Source organism: Hylobates moloch, unplaced genomic scaffold (assembly GCF_009828535.3).
Source record: "Hylobates moloch isolate HMO894 unplaced genomic scaffold, HMol_V3 SCAFFOLD_3, whole genome shotgun sequence".
NCBI lineage: Eukaryota > Metazoa > Chordata > Mammalia > Primates > Hylobatidae > Hylobates > Hylobates moloch.
Window position 1 is genome coordinate 68,095,904 of NW_026652278.1, and position 15,874 is coordinate 68,111,777.

Consider the following 15,874-nt stretch of genomic DNA (forward strand, 5'->3'; position numbering starts at 1 on the left):
TCAGGAATTGGGAAAAAGAGGGTAGTGGTACAGAGATCTTCTTACTGTTTCTACCACTGGGCAAGGACCTGAGAATTAACTGATCCTGTTCCCCAATTCCAAGCAAGGACTGCCCTCTTAGCCCTATGAGGCCTCTAACTTCAACGGGGGTATAGTCTGTGCCAAGTGAATAACTTGACTCCAAAGTATCATCCAGATGCCTAAGGTCAGTTAATCTCATCATGCTTCCCATCATTGCCATCCTTGGCAACTATCCAAAATACAGTCTCTACATCTATACTTCTAAATTTTTTTCTGTATTTCTTTCCCTCATACAATTTCCTTCTTGCTGTTCTCCCTCCATCCTTTTCATTGAGGCCTTCAGAATTCCCATTATAAGATTTTGTTTTAATCTATCCCACAACCCCTACACACTATCTCTTTTTTTTGCTTTTTTGGCAGAGTCTTGCATTGTCGCCAGGGCTGGAGTGCAGCGGCGCGACCTCAGCTCACTGAAACCGCCGCCTCCCAGGTTCAAGCAATTCTCCTGCCTCAGCCTCCCAAGTAGCTGAGACTACAGGTGCACACCACCACACTCGGCTAATTGTGTGTGTGTGTGTGTGTGTGTGTGTGTGTGTGTGTGTGTGTGTGTGTGTGCGTGTGTATATATTTCTTTTTTTCAGATGGAGTCTCGCTCTGTTGCCCAGGCTAGAGTGCAGTGGCGCAATATGAGCTCACTGTAACCTTTCCCTCCCAGGTTCAAGCGATTCTCCTGCCTCAGCCTCCTGAGCAGCTGGGATTACAGGTATGCACCACCATGCCCGGCTAATTTTTGTATTTTTAGTAGAGATGGGGTTTCACCATGTTGGCCAGGCTGGACTCGAACCCTTAACCTCATGATCCGCCTGCCCTGGCCTTCCAAAGTGTTGGGATTACAGGCGTGAGCCACCGGTGGCACCTGGCCAATTTTTTGTAGTTTTAGTAGAGACGGGTTTCACTATGTTGGCCAGACTGGTTTTTTTTTTTTTTTTTTTTTTGAGACGGAGTTTTGCTCTTGTTGCCCAGGCTGGAGTGCGATGGTGCAATCTCAGCTCACCGCAACCTCCGCCTCCCAGGTTCAAGCGATTCTCCTGCCTCAGCCTCCCAAGTAGCTGGGATTACAGGCATGTGCCACCACACCTGGCTAATTTTGTTTTAGTAGAGATGGGGTTTCTCCATGTTGGTCAGGCTGGTCTTGAACTCCTGACCTCAGGTGATCCACCCACCTCAGCCTCCCAAAATGTTGGGATTACAGGCGTGACCCACTGCACCTGGCCTCTCTGTTCTTTAGCTCTACACAGAATACTGTCTTCATCTCTCTAGTTTAATTACATCTTGGGTCTCCTGAAGGACAACACTTCTCAAATTCTTTTTTCAAAGTGGATGATGCTCATTTTTCCACATTCCACTAATCCCAGTGGAGGCTTCAGCATTCTCTTAGCTCCCCATTAGCACTTCCAACATCATCTCTCCACTAAGGGAAAAAAATGCCTCCTTCTTTGAGATTCATGCCTTCTGGCTAGTTTACCCTTGTCCCTGCTATCTATTAAACTAGTCATCATAGGCTGGGCACGGTGGCTCACATCTGTAATTCTAGCATTTTGGGAGGCCGAGGTGGGTGGATCACATGAGACCAGGAGTTTCAGACCAGCCTGGCCAACATGGTGAAACCCATCTGTATAAAAATACAAAAATTAGCCGGGCATGGTGGTGGGCGCCTATAATCCTAACTACTGGGGAGGCTGAGGCACGAGAATTGCTTGAACCTGAGAAGCAGAGGTTGTAGTAAGCCGGGATTGCGCCACTGTACTCCAGCCTGGGCGAGAGTGAGACTTTTTCTCAAAAGAAAAAAAAAAAAACTAGTCATCATAAGCTCAAGTTTCTGGCCCACAAGTCTTATCCATTCTAAGTTCCACCATCATCAATGTCTATGTGATAACCTATCTAAAACTTAAGAACTGGCCAGGTGCAGTGGCTCATGCCTGTAATCCCAGTACTTTGGGAGGCCGAGGTGGGTATATCGCTTGAGGTCAGGAGTTTGAGAACAGCCTGGCCAACATGGCGAAATCCTGTCTCTACTAAAAATACAAAAATTAGCGGGGCGTGGTAGCAGATGCCTATGATCCCAGCTACTTGGGAGGCTGAGGCAGGAGAGTTGCTTGAATCTGGGAGGCAGAGGTTGCAGTGAGCCGAGATCATGCCACCGCACTCCAGCCGGGGCAACAGAGTGAGACTCCATCTCAAAAAAAAAAAACCAAAACCAAAAAAAACAAACAAACAGGAAAAACATAGGTATTAAGAAATGTTTACAGAATTAATGATTATATAGTTTCCAAAATACTTGTTTAATGACACTAATTTATGTAGCAATAACAATATATTTATAGTGTTTTATTCATAGTTGACCAAGTACTTTCACATAAATAATCTCACATGATTCCCAGGGACATCCTGTGAGTTTGATCAGGCAAGTTTTTTTTTTTTTTTTTTCCACAGTCTTGCTCTGTTGCCCCAGCTGGAGTGCAATGGTGAGATCTCAGCTCATGGCAACCTCTGCCTCCCAGGTTCAAGCGATTCTCCCTACCTCGGCCTCTCGAGTGGCTGGGATTACAGGCGCCCACCATCACACCCAGCTAATTAGTATATTTTTAATAGAGACGGGGGGTTTCACCATGTTGGCCAGGCTGGTCTCGAACATATGACCTCAAGTGATCTGCCCGCCTCCACCTCCCAAAGTACTGGGGTTAGGGTCAGGCAAGTTTTATCTCCATTTCACAAATGATAGATAACAGGTTCAGAGACATTAGGTTGCTTCTCCAGGGGTTTCACTAGTAAGAAGTAGAGCCATAGTTGAAATTGAAGTCTTCAGAATGCTGCTCCTGTATCATCTGTCTTTATGCCAACACAATGAGAATTTTCTTTTGACAAAAGGAGACATCAAAAGGCTGATCACGGCTGGGCATGGTGGCTCACACCTGTAACCAAGGCACTTTGGGAGGCCCAGGCAGGACAATCACTGGAGCCCAGGAATTTGAGACCAATCTGGGCAACATAGTGAGACCTCCGTCTCCATAAAAAATAAACAAAATTAGCCAGGCATGGTGATGTGTGCCTGTAGTCCCAGCTACTTAGGAGGCTGAGTTGGGGGATCGCTTGAGCCCAGAAGTTTGAACCTGCAGTGAGCTATGATCATGCCACTGCACTACAGCCTGGGTGACAGAGCAAGATCCTGTCTTGAGGTTTAAAAAAAAAAAAAAAAAAGCCTCATCATGAAGAATGATACAACCATTTGCTTGCCAGGAGTAGAAGTATGGTTTGGCCACATGCTTTAAGGAAAGATTCAATAAATCCAACAGCACTGTCTTCAAAATTTCAAGGTACCCACTGGGTCTCTTTTAATTTGTGGTGGTTCTTTAAATATACCTTTCCCTCAAAATTGGCTCCCCTTCCTGGCTTAAACCTGTTAAGGTATCACCATTCTCTATCATTCACACTTAATGTCATTGTTCTCTTTCTGAACTCTAAGTCCTATTGATTCTTCGAATGCAATTTTCTTAAATCTCCATTGTTGCAATACTAGTTCAAGTTCTTATCATTTACTAGAAAAATCTCTTCTTCCTCTTTGACTGAACAAAGTAGTAAATTAACCTACTCAAAAACTTGGTGTAGTTTCTTAATGACTAAAGAATAAAGAAAAAGAAAATCTTGGATCTTATTTTCAAGGTTCTTCTCAATTTAACCATTCTCAGTCTTTTACATATCATTCCAATCTTTGCATCTAACTACAATTGCCCAATTTAATCTAGCCCTAAAGCAAAATTATTCTGATTATTGCTTCCTAAAGAACTGTTGCTCACCTACTTCACTTCCATACTCAATCACTCATCCAATATACTTACCTTCTAATATTAGTAGGAATTTGTGTCATATCTAGTTTTTCATGCCTTGGTCATCCCTCACTTGGACTACTCCATTAATCTTCTAACTAGACAACCTGCTTTAAGCTTCTCCCCCTCCAATAATTTGTTGCACACAATATGGCCAGAATTAGCCATCAAAAAACAAGATACTGGGTCACTATTCTACTTTAAAACCTTCAATAATAATAATAATAATGGTGATGGTTACCATTGGTTGAGTACTTACCATGTGCCAGGCCAGGAACTGTGGTACCTACTTTACATGCACAGTCTGTATTAATTTTCCAAAACCCCTATAATAAGATTTTATTAGCTCTACTTTACAGATAAGAAAATTAAGGCTTGGAGATGTTAAGTATTTTGTCCATGGCGAGAAGGTTATTAAATGGTAGAGCTAGGTTTCAAACCCAGGCAGTCTGACTCCAGAGCTTGTGTTTTTAATCATCCAGGTACTATATACTGCTATACTGCTTAACAGCTTAAGTTTTAGCTCCTCAACTTGTAATACAAAAGATCCTTTCTAACTTCATTCCTGTCACCCCTTGCCAAGTACTTCACATACTTTTGCCATCCATTTCATGCTTTTTTCAAACTCCATGCCTTTCTGCTTCTGTTTTCCCTACTCTAGCCCCACTTTTTGGTGAAATTCTACTCATCCTTCAAGGACTACCTCGAAACATTATCCTCTCAGTGATGCTTTCCCTGAAAGTAAGATAGCCAATCCCTTCTTTACAGCTCCAGTAGCTCTTTGTACCAAATTCATTATTTATTTATAATAGTGTCTCCCCCACTAGAATGTCGGCACTACAAGAGAATCTATCTTACTTAATATCCTATTCACTTCTGTATCATCAATGCCTAGCACAATGCCTGGTACAAAGCTGGCACTCAATAAACACTGCACAAATAAATGGTCCCAATCCTCTATTTTAATCCTAACCATCCTTCAAGGCCCCTTTGCTTCTATACAAGCCCTTCCTAGACCATTCCAGTCCAGAGTCATCACTGCCTCCTTTGAACTCAGACAACTTGCTGGCTCAGCAACTTACCTGGCAATTATTAACTATACCTGTCCTTATGACATATATTGTTAATTTTCCATGATATTTATTCATGAACCAAGTCTGTATTTTATATTTTATACTTTTGTTGTTCTCCTACAGTTTTGTGATACAGCAAGACATTTAATAAATATTTGCTATTTCACGACTGTGATGTTCCAAAATAAATTTTACATACCATACACAGACGATGCCCAATTAGCTTCAGCTTATTTCATCTCTGTGTGTAAAAAACATTTTTTATGGTGAAATGAAGTCATATGATTGGCACCCTTTGTTTAATAAATCAAGGTCCTTTTACCAAACTTTTCCTTACAACTCTTGCCAATTCATTCAATAGCTCTGGAACCTGAAGCTTTTGCCTCACTACTGAGCAGCTGTATTTCCAACTTGGCATTTTCCTTTTAAGATAACTTGTTACCACAGTGTTCCCTCTCCCTCTCCCTCTCACCCCATCCCCTCACACTCTCTTTTTCTCTCTCTCTTTCTGTTCCTTTGCTTTCACTAGGACACATGGTACTGAAGATTTATTTTATTTTTATTTATTTATTTGAGACGGAATATCGCTCTGTCACCCAGGCGGGGGTGTAGTGGCACAATCTCGGCTCACTGCAGCCTCCACTTCTCGGGTTGAAGTGATTCTCCTGCCTCAGCCTCCCAAGTAGTTAGGATTACAGGTGCATGCCCCCACACCCTGCTAATTTTTGTTTGTTCGGTTGGGTTTTGTTTTTTTTTTTTTTTTTTGAGACAGAGTCTTGCTCTGTCGCCCAGGCTGGAGTGCAGTGGCATGATCTCGGCTCACTGCAATCTCCGCCTCCCAGGTTCAAGCGATTCTCCTGCCTCAGCCTCCTGAGTAGCTGGGATTACAGGTGTGCACCACCACACTAGGCTAATTTTTGTATTTTCGGTAGAGACAGGGTTTCACCATGTTGGTCAGACTGGTCTCGAACTCCTCATCTCGTGATCCGCCTGCCTCAGCCTCCCAAAGTGCTGGGATTACAGGCGTGAGCCACTGTGCCCAGCCAAATTTTTATATTTTTAGTAAAGATGGGGTTTCATCATGTTGGCCAGGCTAGTCTCAAACTCCTGACCTCAAGTGATCCCCCTGCCTCGGCCTCCAAAAGTGCTGGGATTACAGGCATGAACCACTGCTGCGCCTGGCCTGAAGATTTATTTTAGTATGGTTAACAGTAATGACAGTGAAAAGTAAAAGAAAAATAATTTCTAGGAGTTCTTTTTACACAGTAAGTCCACAAAATAGACTTTGTAAACAAAAATTAAAATTCAAGCTGCTTTAAAATATAATGAAATAGAACTAGCAAGAAACACTGAAGTAGCTATGTCACACCAAGGCTATATGGGTTATCTGAAAATAAGTAACCTGGCTAGGCACGGTGGCTCATGCCTGTAATCCCAACATTTTGGGAGGCCGGGGTGGGTAGATCACCTGAGGTGAGGAGTTCGAGACCAGCCTTACCAACATGGAGAAATCTCGTCTCTACTAAAAATACAAAATTAGCCGGGCGTGGTGGTGCATGCCTGTAATCCCAGCTACATGGGAGGTTGAGGCAGGAGAATCGTTTGAACCCGGGAGGTGGGGGTTGCAGTGAGCCGAGATTGCGCCATTGCACTCCAGCCTAGGCAAGAGGAGCGAAACTCCATCTCAAAAAATAAATAAATAAATAAACAAATAATAAGTAATCCTCCTAAAGCAAAGGTATTAGAAAACAATTTAGCCAAATGACTTCAGATTTATAAGCAGGGCAACTGGCAACAGAATCCAAATGAATTCTAAGGTTGTCAATCAGAAATACTTGAGCTTAAAAAAATTAAAACACACAAATTCAACATTTTGGTTCAATCTGAAAGTCTCATAATTTGAGGTTAATATAACCCATGAAATAAAATAATGTTAAGAAAATGATTCACATTGTAGGTGCTAAAATGAACATATACCCAATACTGACAATGCTCTCTAAGTAAAAAGGTGAATTTTTCTATTAATACTAACAGTCTTGATAATCTCAAGAGACAATCCAGCTTTACAAATCTAGAACCTGGTATACAAAGCGAAAAGTACATTTTTTAAGTATCTGGGGAAAAAAGGAATTATCTGGGCAATTCAGGTCAAGTAAACTTTGTGGGGAGGAGGGAAAGCAATATATATAAATTCAGGATTTTGTGCTTTAATTACCTATACCAGCTTTGCTGATGTGATAAGAAAGCACACATGCAGATACTGTTAGATATTTTTCCTAATTTTTTTCCACTTTCTTATTTCCTACATAGCTAAAGAATGCTTAATAGAATATAACTAAAAGGGTATATACCATCTTGCTTAATCAGGTGGGTTAGATCAACTTTCAAACAGAGGAAGAATTTGACTTGAGCCAGCAGCTGGAGTAGGCTCAGAACTGAATTTAATCAACCAAAAACCTAATGACCCATAATCAATGACATGGAATTACCACTAATAATTTTAGTGACAAGCTCATCACATTTACAGATGAATCACCTACAGTATTCCAAGCTCCCAAACTTCACAAAAAGTGAATTTCAGGTATCCGATCTTAAACACAGAAAGACCTATACACCCTTAAAAATCTACATGACCATAAAATGTAGGCCTTATGACTACAAGCATAGAGTATAAAATTTTGACACTAAGAAGTGCCAGGGAGGCAGGCCGGGCGCGGTGGCTCACGCCTGTAATCCCAACACTTTGAGAGGCCATTGTGGGAGGATCATGAGGTCAGGAGTTTGAGACCAGCCTGGCCAACATGGTGAAACCCCGTCTCTGCTAAAAAATACAAAAAATTAGCCGTGCACGGTGGTGCACACCTGTAATTCCAGCTACTCAGGAGGCTGAGGCAGGAGAATCGCTTGAACCCAGGCGGCAGAGGTTGCAGTGAGTGGAGATTGCGCCATTGCACTCCACTTGGGCAACGAGAGCAAAACTCCGTCAAAAAAAAAAAAAAAAAAAAAAAAAGAAGTTCCAGGGAGAAAAAGACTACTTGCATTCAATGCCAACAGATAGTCTCCATAATATTACTACTATGAAAATGTATGGATACAAAACTACCACCACGTTGTGGACTTAAAAGAAATTTGGATTTTAACAAGTTAAGCTGAACTCACACAAGTCATCACTTATCTTCAGGCAACCAGTATTCTCTAACATCAGGTATCACATTATAGTATAATTAATGAATAAAAGACAAGGAAGAATCCTGAAAATGAAATTTAAAAGTGAATTTCTGGATCTGTAAGAAAGGTGAATTTCCCAGTAAATGCAGGAGACTCCACGAGCAGTGCAAATTAGTCTGTTACACACCATTTTAAAACATATAATCCATATAGGCATTCCAACTGGTTAACAAATTCCATAAAGAAATGAAAGTTGTCTCTATGAAGAGGGCACAATGAAGCACAAGAAATATGATAAAACATGAGCTTTATTTAACTATAATTTTCTATATTAACAAGCTCCTTTCCTATTTATCTAAATCAAATGGCTTTTATTCCATACCAATAACCTGCAAATACGACTGCCTTGGACTCACAACTCACCCCTAAGGAATCTGCCTTATGTTTGGAATCTTATTTTCACTGCATTAAAGCAGTACAGAAAAAACATTACCATATATATGACAAGGAATAAGAAGATTCACAAATATAAGGATAGCATAAACTCATTGTTCAGGAATGTAATTGGTTACCCCATCTAACAGTCTGGTGAAAAGTGCCCAGGGAAATGAACACACAACACAGAAATAGAGTCAGAAAATGAAGAGGTAGCCAATGTCCCCTGTTCCCACCCCCACAACACTCCCGGATTTCTTGATAGAATGAATGCCTGCATTACTATTTTTTTTTTTAAGATTTCTCTGTATAAGGATTCCATAAACTCTTTATTCAGCTCATTCAAATGGCTGGCCCAACTGGATATACTACTAACTTAAGCCTAGCTGTCAATCAGTGATTGGAGACAGGGTCTGGCTCTGTCGTCCAGGCTGGAGCACACTGGCGCAAATCTCGGCTCACCGCAACCTCTGCCTCTCAGGCTCCAGTGATTCTCGTGCCTCAGCCTCCAGAAAAGCTGGGACTACAGGGGCGCGCCACCATGCCCGGCTAATTTTTATTTTTCGTATTTTTGGTAAAGACAAGGTTTCGCCATGTTGCCCAGGCTGGTCTCCAACTCCTGAGTTCAAGCGATCCGCCTGCCTCAGCATCCGAAAGTGCTGAGATTACACATGTGAGCCACCACATCGGGCCAAATTAGTATTACTCTTTTAAGAACCGAAGGCGGCTCAGGTTGGAAATTTTTAATTAAAAAAAAAAAGAAAAAAGGTTTCCTTTAAATTAAAAATTTTAATATTTTAATGGAAGCATATGAGTCAGATTTCAAAAAGTAGGCTAACAGTGTTTAAGTACTGTGCCAGTGTATTTGAAAAGCTGAATGAAAACAAAAGTACCTATATTTTAAAAATAAATACAATACAAATAAGGAAAATTTATTCTACGATTTCCATTTATCAATCAAGCTACATGGTAAAGAGAATTTCAATTGTTTTTCACCTCCACAGCAGTGTTTGAGGTTGGTAGGCTCTCCCAGGAAGCAACTCTCAATTAGCCCTCAATTTCTCTATTTTAAATTAATCTGCTGACCTGCTGTGGGTAAACATCCATAAATTCTGCCCTGGCTGAGAAACATTTAACTTTTTCGTCTAGAATGAATGTGTGGGTGTGTGTTTGTAAGGGAGGGGTAACCCCTTTTGACCAAAGTGTTGATGGTTTTCTAAGTAAATACTTCCTATCCACAAGAATTTTTTTTTTCGTTTATGCTGCTTTTTCTCCCTTTCTGCACTATAAAGGCTGGCCTCCCAATTCCTGCCCCGACCCTTCACCGTGGTCCAATCCCACAAGGTTCCCCTAATTTCTGCTCCGGGTGGCACCTGACGGCCAAAAGTGAACCCCTGCGGTTGTCGCTAGCTAGACGCGGATAGGGCGGACGACTGTCACCGGGGAGCAGGCGTGGGCCAAAGCCGAGGTGATTTCTGACTGCTCAGTGGCGGGCCTCGCGTGACTGAAGGTCTCCGAGCCCCTCGGTTCGCCCCGGCAAGCCAGAAGTGCAGCTGTCGCGGCGCAGGAAGCTAACCGCGGCCCCTGCGTCGCTTTGACAGGCCGAGTGGGGAGAAAACGGGCTCACTGCAACTAACAGCCTCACCCCTTGGGCTAGGAAGCCACGGGAGCAAAACCTCCGCCCCGGCCTGAAAGCAACCGGGAGACCGCGGAGCCACTGCCACCGACTCAGCCCTGCCCACTAGGGGCCCGCCCAGGGGCCACTCCCCAAGGGAGGCAGCCAGTCACTCGCCCGCCCTTCCGGGCCCACTCCCGAGGGGACGGTCTCCCGCCCGTCCTCACACACAGCTAGCTCCTCAGGCCAGGCCCCCAGGGTTTCGTCCACCTCTCACCTTTGACGACGCGGTCAGCCCCGGGAGGGGGCGGCGGGGGCGGGGGCGGGGGCGGTACAGCCCGGGCCGGCTCCGGGGCGGCCATGCTGGGCCCGGGGCTCGGCTAGGCTCTGGGCCGGGCGGGGTTGGGGGCGGGGGCGGCGGCTACCAGAGCCAAGCGGCGGCGCCGCCGGGGAACATGGCGGACCCTCTTTCCCTACAGAGGGGCTAAGACCGGCATGCACTGCGCGTGCGGGGGTGGGGGCGGGGTAGGCACTAGGGACTTGGGCAAAATTACTGAAGCTAGGAGAGAAACAGGACGAGGCCAAGGGATCAGGTTAAAATTCTTTGCATGCAGAATCAAGAATGAAGAGGTGCTGCGATGATGGACTGCGAGGAAACACACCGGCTCTCATAGCATTCCCAGTAAACTGAGGAGACGTGATTAAACCTCAGGATCTCCTACCAATAGAGAAATGTATAACGATTTAGCTACCAGATCTGAATACTGAAGGGTTGGCAGGGGACCAGAGAATAGAGGAAGCATTGTAGGTTCTAGAGTGGAGAAGGGACCCTCCAAAATGGAGTTTGAAAGAGAATTCTGGCCTTTGTGTTTAGAGTCTGGAATTGTCAAAAGTCTGAAGGCACAGAATAAGACTGCAGCTAGAGCAATTTAGGCGCCATAGTTTGTCAAAACAGGTAAGATAGGGGATGACACCAAGAGATGTGCAAAGAATCTGAAGAATTCACCTGAAAAGGATACAGCCTCCTCCTGGAAGGCAGAGGAGTAAATAGGGAATTAGAAATTAATTCCTTATTTCTGTGCGTGCACAGAATCTGGGCCCAGGTGACTTATGGAACCTTTATAGAGACCAAGGTGACTGACATTCATGGGAAAGGGGGTGGAGGGGCAAGAACTGACTGTTCATCAAAAATTATTAGACAAGTGTGTCCATGACACCAGGAGATATGTTGAATCATGGACAGGGACCAGCATATCCACTAAGCTCTATATATCTTGATGGTGCAGGATCCAAGTGGGATGGAACAACAAATTCCTGCCCATCCTCCTGCTCAATAATACATGTGCTCAGAATCTGTTCATAATGGATGGTGATAAGTAAGTAGTAGTCCGAAGGTCTCAAGGAGTACCTTTCTACCTCTTCTTTGTGTCGATTTCTATCCTGAGACCCCAGGAAAAGAGGAAGGGAAAGACCAACAATGGATATTTTCCAAAAAGGGAACCCACAAGCTGTTTTTAGAGGGAATAGTCTCGGGAGTGAGGCATGGGTGAAAATGGATCTTTCTGGCATGGAAGGGCCATAACACCACAGGGGAAGGGAAAGGGAGAGGCCTTCATGGAAGGAGAGGAAGGAAGGGACAGGAGGCACGTCACAAACTTACAAGATAGAGGGAAGGCACCTGGAGTACATCGATCAGGAGTGAGTTTGTAAGAAGAGCTTGAATCCCCAGAAAATATCCCTAAGGAGGGGAGGAAGGAAGTGTATAGTGTACTGAGTACTGAATGCTTTGTCAGGAAAGGGATGGGAAACATCCTAGCAGCAATAATAAAAAGGAAAGGCACCCTATTTTAGGACCCATTGATTCCCACCTTGATTGTATATCCTTCATCTCCTCTCTGGCTCCTCACTTCCACTCAGTCAAAAGCCACTTCATATATTTATCCAGCCTCCCCGCCCCAATACAAAGAAAGCAAAAGCATATAAAGGGAAGAATGACAAGGAATTAAATAGAACTACTTATAGATTTATTAATGAAAAATACTTTACAAAAACAGTATGTTTGGCCTAAAATAGTTCAGCTGACTTTGAGGGTTTACAACGATGACTGAGCAAGTGGCAATAATGGCTGTGCTGTTGAGGACAGAAGGCTGTGTTAGTGTGCCTGACTCCATCTGTTCAAAACGGTGAATGTTATGTTGGCAGCTCCGCGTTCTAGGCCTAAGGTTTGGAGGGCACAGGGAATGCTGACAGGCCATAATACCTGGGCAGGGGGGCTGCCCTGATGATGCAATCAGAACCATGACCACAGGGCTGCATGTCCCCCAAGGATGGGAGATAGGGAAGACAAAGGGTCAGGTAATAGGGATAGGTGGATAAAACAGAGTAGAAGTTGGGAATATAGTAGGGAACAGAGGACGAGGGCTCAGGTGGAGGTGGGGACATAAAGCATCCAGGAATAAAATGTGACCTTAAGATCCTAAGGAATGGCTAGTATCCAGAGTAATACCATGGGTTCATCTTTAAAGTGGCTCAGATAAAACCCTTAAACAGCAGCTGCTTCCTTTTGCTAGGGGGAATGGAAATTGGAATTTCAAATATCCCCTCCCAAAGAATCAGGTCTTTTTAGAGGTTCCTGACACCCTTAGGAGAACCCACCAATTCTATGTTGAGATGAGAATAGCACAACCATGGCAGTGATGCAGAGTACCAATGCTGCCACAGTACGGTTTTTTTTGTTGTTGTTTTGTTTTCTTTTTCTGAGATGGAGTCTCACTCTGTTGCCAAGCTGGAGTGCAGTGGTGCGATCTCGGCTCACTGCAACCTCCGCCTCCTGGGTTCAAGCAATTCTCGTGCCTCAGCCTTCCGAGTAGTTGGGACTACAGGCACGCACCGTCACGCCTGGCTAATTTTTTGTATTTTGGTAGAGACGGGGTTTCACCATGTCGGCCAGGATGGTCTCAATCTCCTGACCTCGTGATCCGCCCGCCTCAGCCTCCCAAAGTGCTGGGATTACAGGTGTGAGCCACCGCGCCTGGCCCACAGTACAGTTTTACAAAGAAAGGTGTAGCTCCAGGAAAGGAAAGGAGTAACCTTTACCATTGACTGTGCTGCAGGACTCTAGCCCTGATCTGCTCTCTTCTGGGAGCATCTGATAGAACAAACAGAAACCCCTCTCCCACTGTCCTCCTGTGTCCAGAGTGGGAGGCATAACTGCTTTGCCTCCAGTCGTCATCTGGGGGCATATCTACTCTTCGAGGACCAGGGGTTCGGGACCCTGGAACAGGATCTGAATTCCAAGCTGACCTCAGGGGTACATGAAGACTGCTAGATGGTGGGTACACAGGATGAACAATGGGAGTGTGGGAGGGTGAATGGAAAAGATCACTCCAGGACTGAGCGTGAGGAACCTGAAGGGCCTTGCTTCTTTCTGGTAGTGTGGCAGTGTAGGTTAGCTGAGGATTGCACCCTGGAGTAGTCAGGAATCTGGTCCCAATATGCTGGTTGGTCTCTGACCAGGGTGCCTGGGAGGTGTCTGTTCTGGAGCGATGGGGGAGGCTCTGGTAGTTCAAAGTCCTTCCTGTGTACTTGGCCCCTTGGGAAGTTTCACCCCTGTCACACATAGCCAGAAACTGCTGGACACTCCTTGAAGTTCCTGGGGAAAGAAAAGAAACCCAAAGACTGAGCATCTTCAGAAAAACATTCTCCTTCCCAGAGAGCCATGCCTAGCTGTTTAGCCCAATTCCTACTCCTCCAAGAACATACGCACAAGGGAAAGAAGAAACCAAGCTGTGCTTTTGATTCCATTTTTTAAAATTCTTAATATACATCAAAATCAAATCTCATACCTCCAACCTGGGCAAATGAAACAGTCTCATGGATGTTGCCATACCTCTACCTCCTTCCACTATAATCTCTCATCCACTGTACACACACATACAAAAGAAGGGCTCGCTAATATATCACAATATATAGCAAACGTATACTCCCTTTTTGATGACTATACTCCTAGAGCCACCATACCAAAACCTCACTCAGCTTTTCTTTTAAAAAAAAAAATAGAGATGGGATCTCACTGTGTTGCCCAGGCTGGTCTCGTACTCCTGGACTCAAGCAATCCTCCCATCTTGGCCTCCCAAAGTGCTGGGATTACAGGTGTGAGACAGTGTGCCTGGCTTTTTTTTTTTTTCCAACTTTTCTTAAAATGTTATCTTCACTTAAGCTGCCTTTGTTTGATCTCTGAGATCCAATGTGGAATGCCTTTTCTTATACATTTATTCAACTTTGGCACTCTTGATATCTTGGGCTGATAATTCTTTGTTGGGGTTGGGGAGAGACTGCCCTGTGCATTGTGTGATTTATTAATGAAAAATACTTTACAAAAACAGTATGTTTGGCCTAAAATAGTTCAGCTGACTCTGAGGGTTTACAACAACGACTGAGCAAGTGGCAATAATGGCTGTGCTGTTGAGGACATCCCTGGCCTCTACCCACTAGATACCGGTGGTACATCCCCTTTATCCATTGAGAACCACTGCCTCAAGCTTGTACATCCAGTGCATGGGGGAAAAAAGAGAACATCTCACTTGGAAGGTCAAAGAAAGCCAAAATGATATTGCCCACCTTCCCCACAATTGTCTGGATCTGTACACATGGTGTGGGTACTCCATGTAAAGGGTCTTTCCAATTCTCCCACTCATTCCTTATCTTCCTAGACCATCCCTCAGCTGAGACTCAGAGGATAGAAGGAGAGAAAACTAGCTGATAGAGATGACCATTTCTGTTCTGGGGGTGTCCCAAAGACTGGGTATTAACTCCCCTTTGTCAGTTAAAAGCTTATTCTATCATGACTGAAGCAGTTCATTCTCGTAAGTAGACAGACTCTAGGGGTGCTGGTCTAAACCCTTGGTCTAAAAATCATGGTGCCCAACAAATGATTTAATATTTATCTAGATAAATGCACGACTTTGAAGCAGTAATTCATATCTTCACACCACTCCACCTTGGGATACCCCCCTCCCCATAGGTATACTGATTTGACCCTTGGAAGCCCCAGAAAAGGTACCAAATTCTGGCATATGATATTAGATTTGGGGGAGTTACCTGGGAGTCTATGGGGCTCCCCTGCCATGCTGGGCATCAGGACATCTGGGGACAGGAACTGTGGTTGGGGAAGGTAGAGTTGGGGACCGAGGAGAAACACAGAAGGGTCATGGATGACAGGGAGGGAAGAGGAGCTGGAACAACGGTGCCCGGTTTCCAAAGGCTTCCTCACGTTTGATGAATCCTTATAATGAGACAAGACAAAAAAACATAGAGATGAGGATTAACACAAAGCAGGATGTAGTTGGGTAAACACAGTGAGGCAAGCAAAGGGAAATGGAGGGAACCAGAGCACAAACATGCCTACATGCCTTGTTCTGGAACAGGACCCAATTTACTCAGTCGCTCTCCCTGCTAGCCCTCTAAGAAACTGCAAACTTCAGATCCTTATCCCTTAACCAGTCTTCCTCATATCCCTCACCTTCCCAACCCTACCATTCAGGTCTTTAGCAAACTCCTTAATGCTAACAGTAGAATTAGAGAGATTGAGATAGAAATTTAAAAATAAAAATGAAATATGAGAAATTCAGAAAGCCTGAGAGAATGAGAAAAAAAAATCCTTCACTTATTCTAAGTAC

The 15,874-nt window shown here is 44.2% G+C and overlaps 2 protein-coding genes across 41 annotated transcripts in view; both read right to left on the reverse strand.

Annotated features, from left to right (window-relative positions):
- The window catches only part of PPP3CB (protein phosphatase 3 catalytic subunit beta), a 58,430-nt gene extending 47,737 nt beyond the window's left edge, over window positions 1-10,693 (reverse strand). For 3 of the 8 annotated variants that reach the window (XM_032140159.2, XM_058436355.1, XM_032140149.2), the window contains exon 1: window positions 10,474-10,693. In XM_032140159.2, coding sequence (XP_031996050.1) covers window positions 10,474-10,558 — 85 coding nt within the window. In that variant the 5' untranslated portion in view covers window positions 10,559-10,693. The remainder of the gene's footprint in view (window positions 1-10,473) is intronic. The other 5 variants (XM_032140134.2, XM_032140125.2, XM_032140143.2 and 2 more) reach the window with 4 other exon arrangements.
- Window positions 10,694-12,198: 1,505 nt separating this feature from the next.
- USP54 (ubiquitin specific peptidase 54) overlaps window positions 12,199-15,874 on the reverse strand; it is a 136,461-nt gene continuing 132,785 nt past the window's right edge. For 30 of the 33 annotated variants that reach the window (XM_032139940.2, XM_058436362.1, XM_058436367.1 and 27 more), the window contains 2 exons: window positions 15,297-15,480; window positions 12,199-13,848 (listed from right to left, as the gene is read on the reverse strand). In XM_032139940.2, coding sequence (XP_031995831.1) covers window positions 13,289-13,848; window positions 15,297-15,480 — 744 coding nt within the window. In that variant the 3' untranslated portion in view covers window positions 12,199-13,288. Of the gene's footprint in view, window positions 13,849-15,296; window positions 15,481-15,874 lie in introns of those variants that run through there. The other 3 variants (XM_058436385.1, XR_009212808.1, XR_009212810.1) reach the window with 3 other exon arrangements.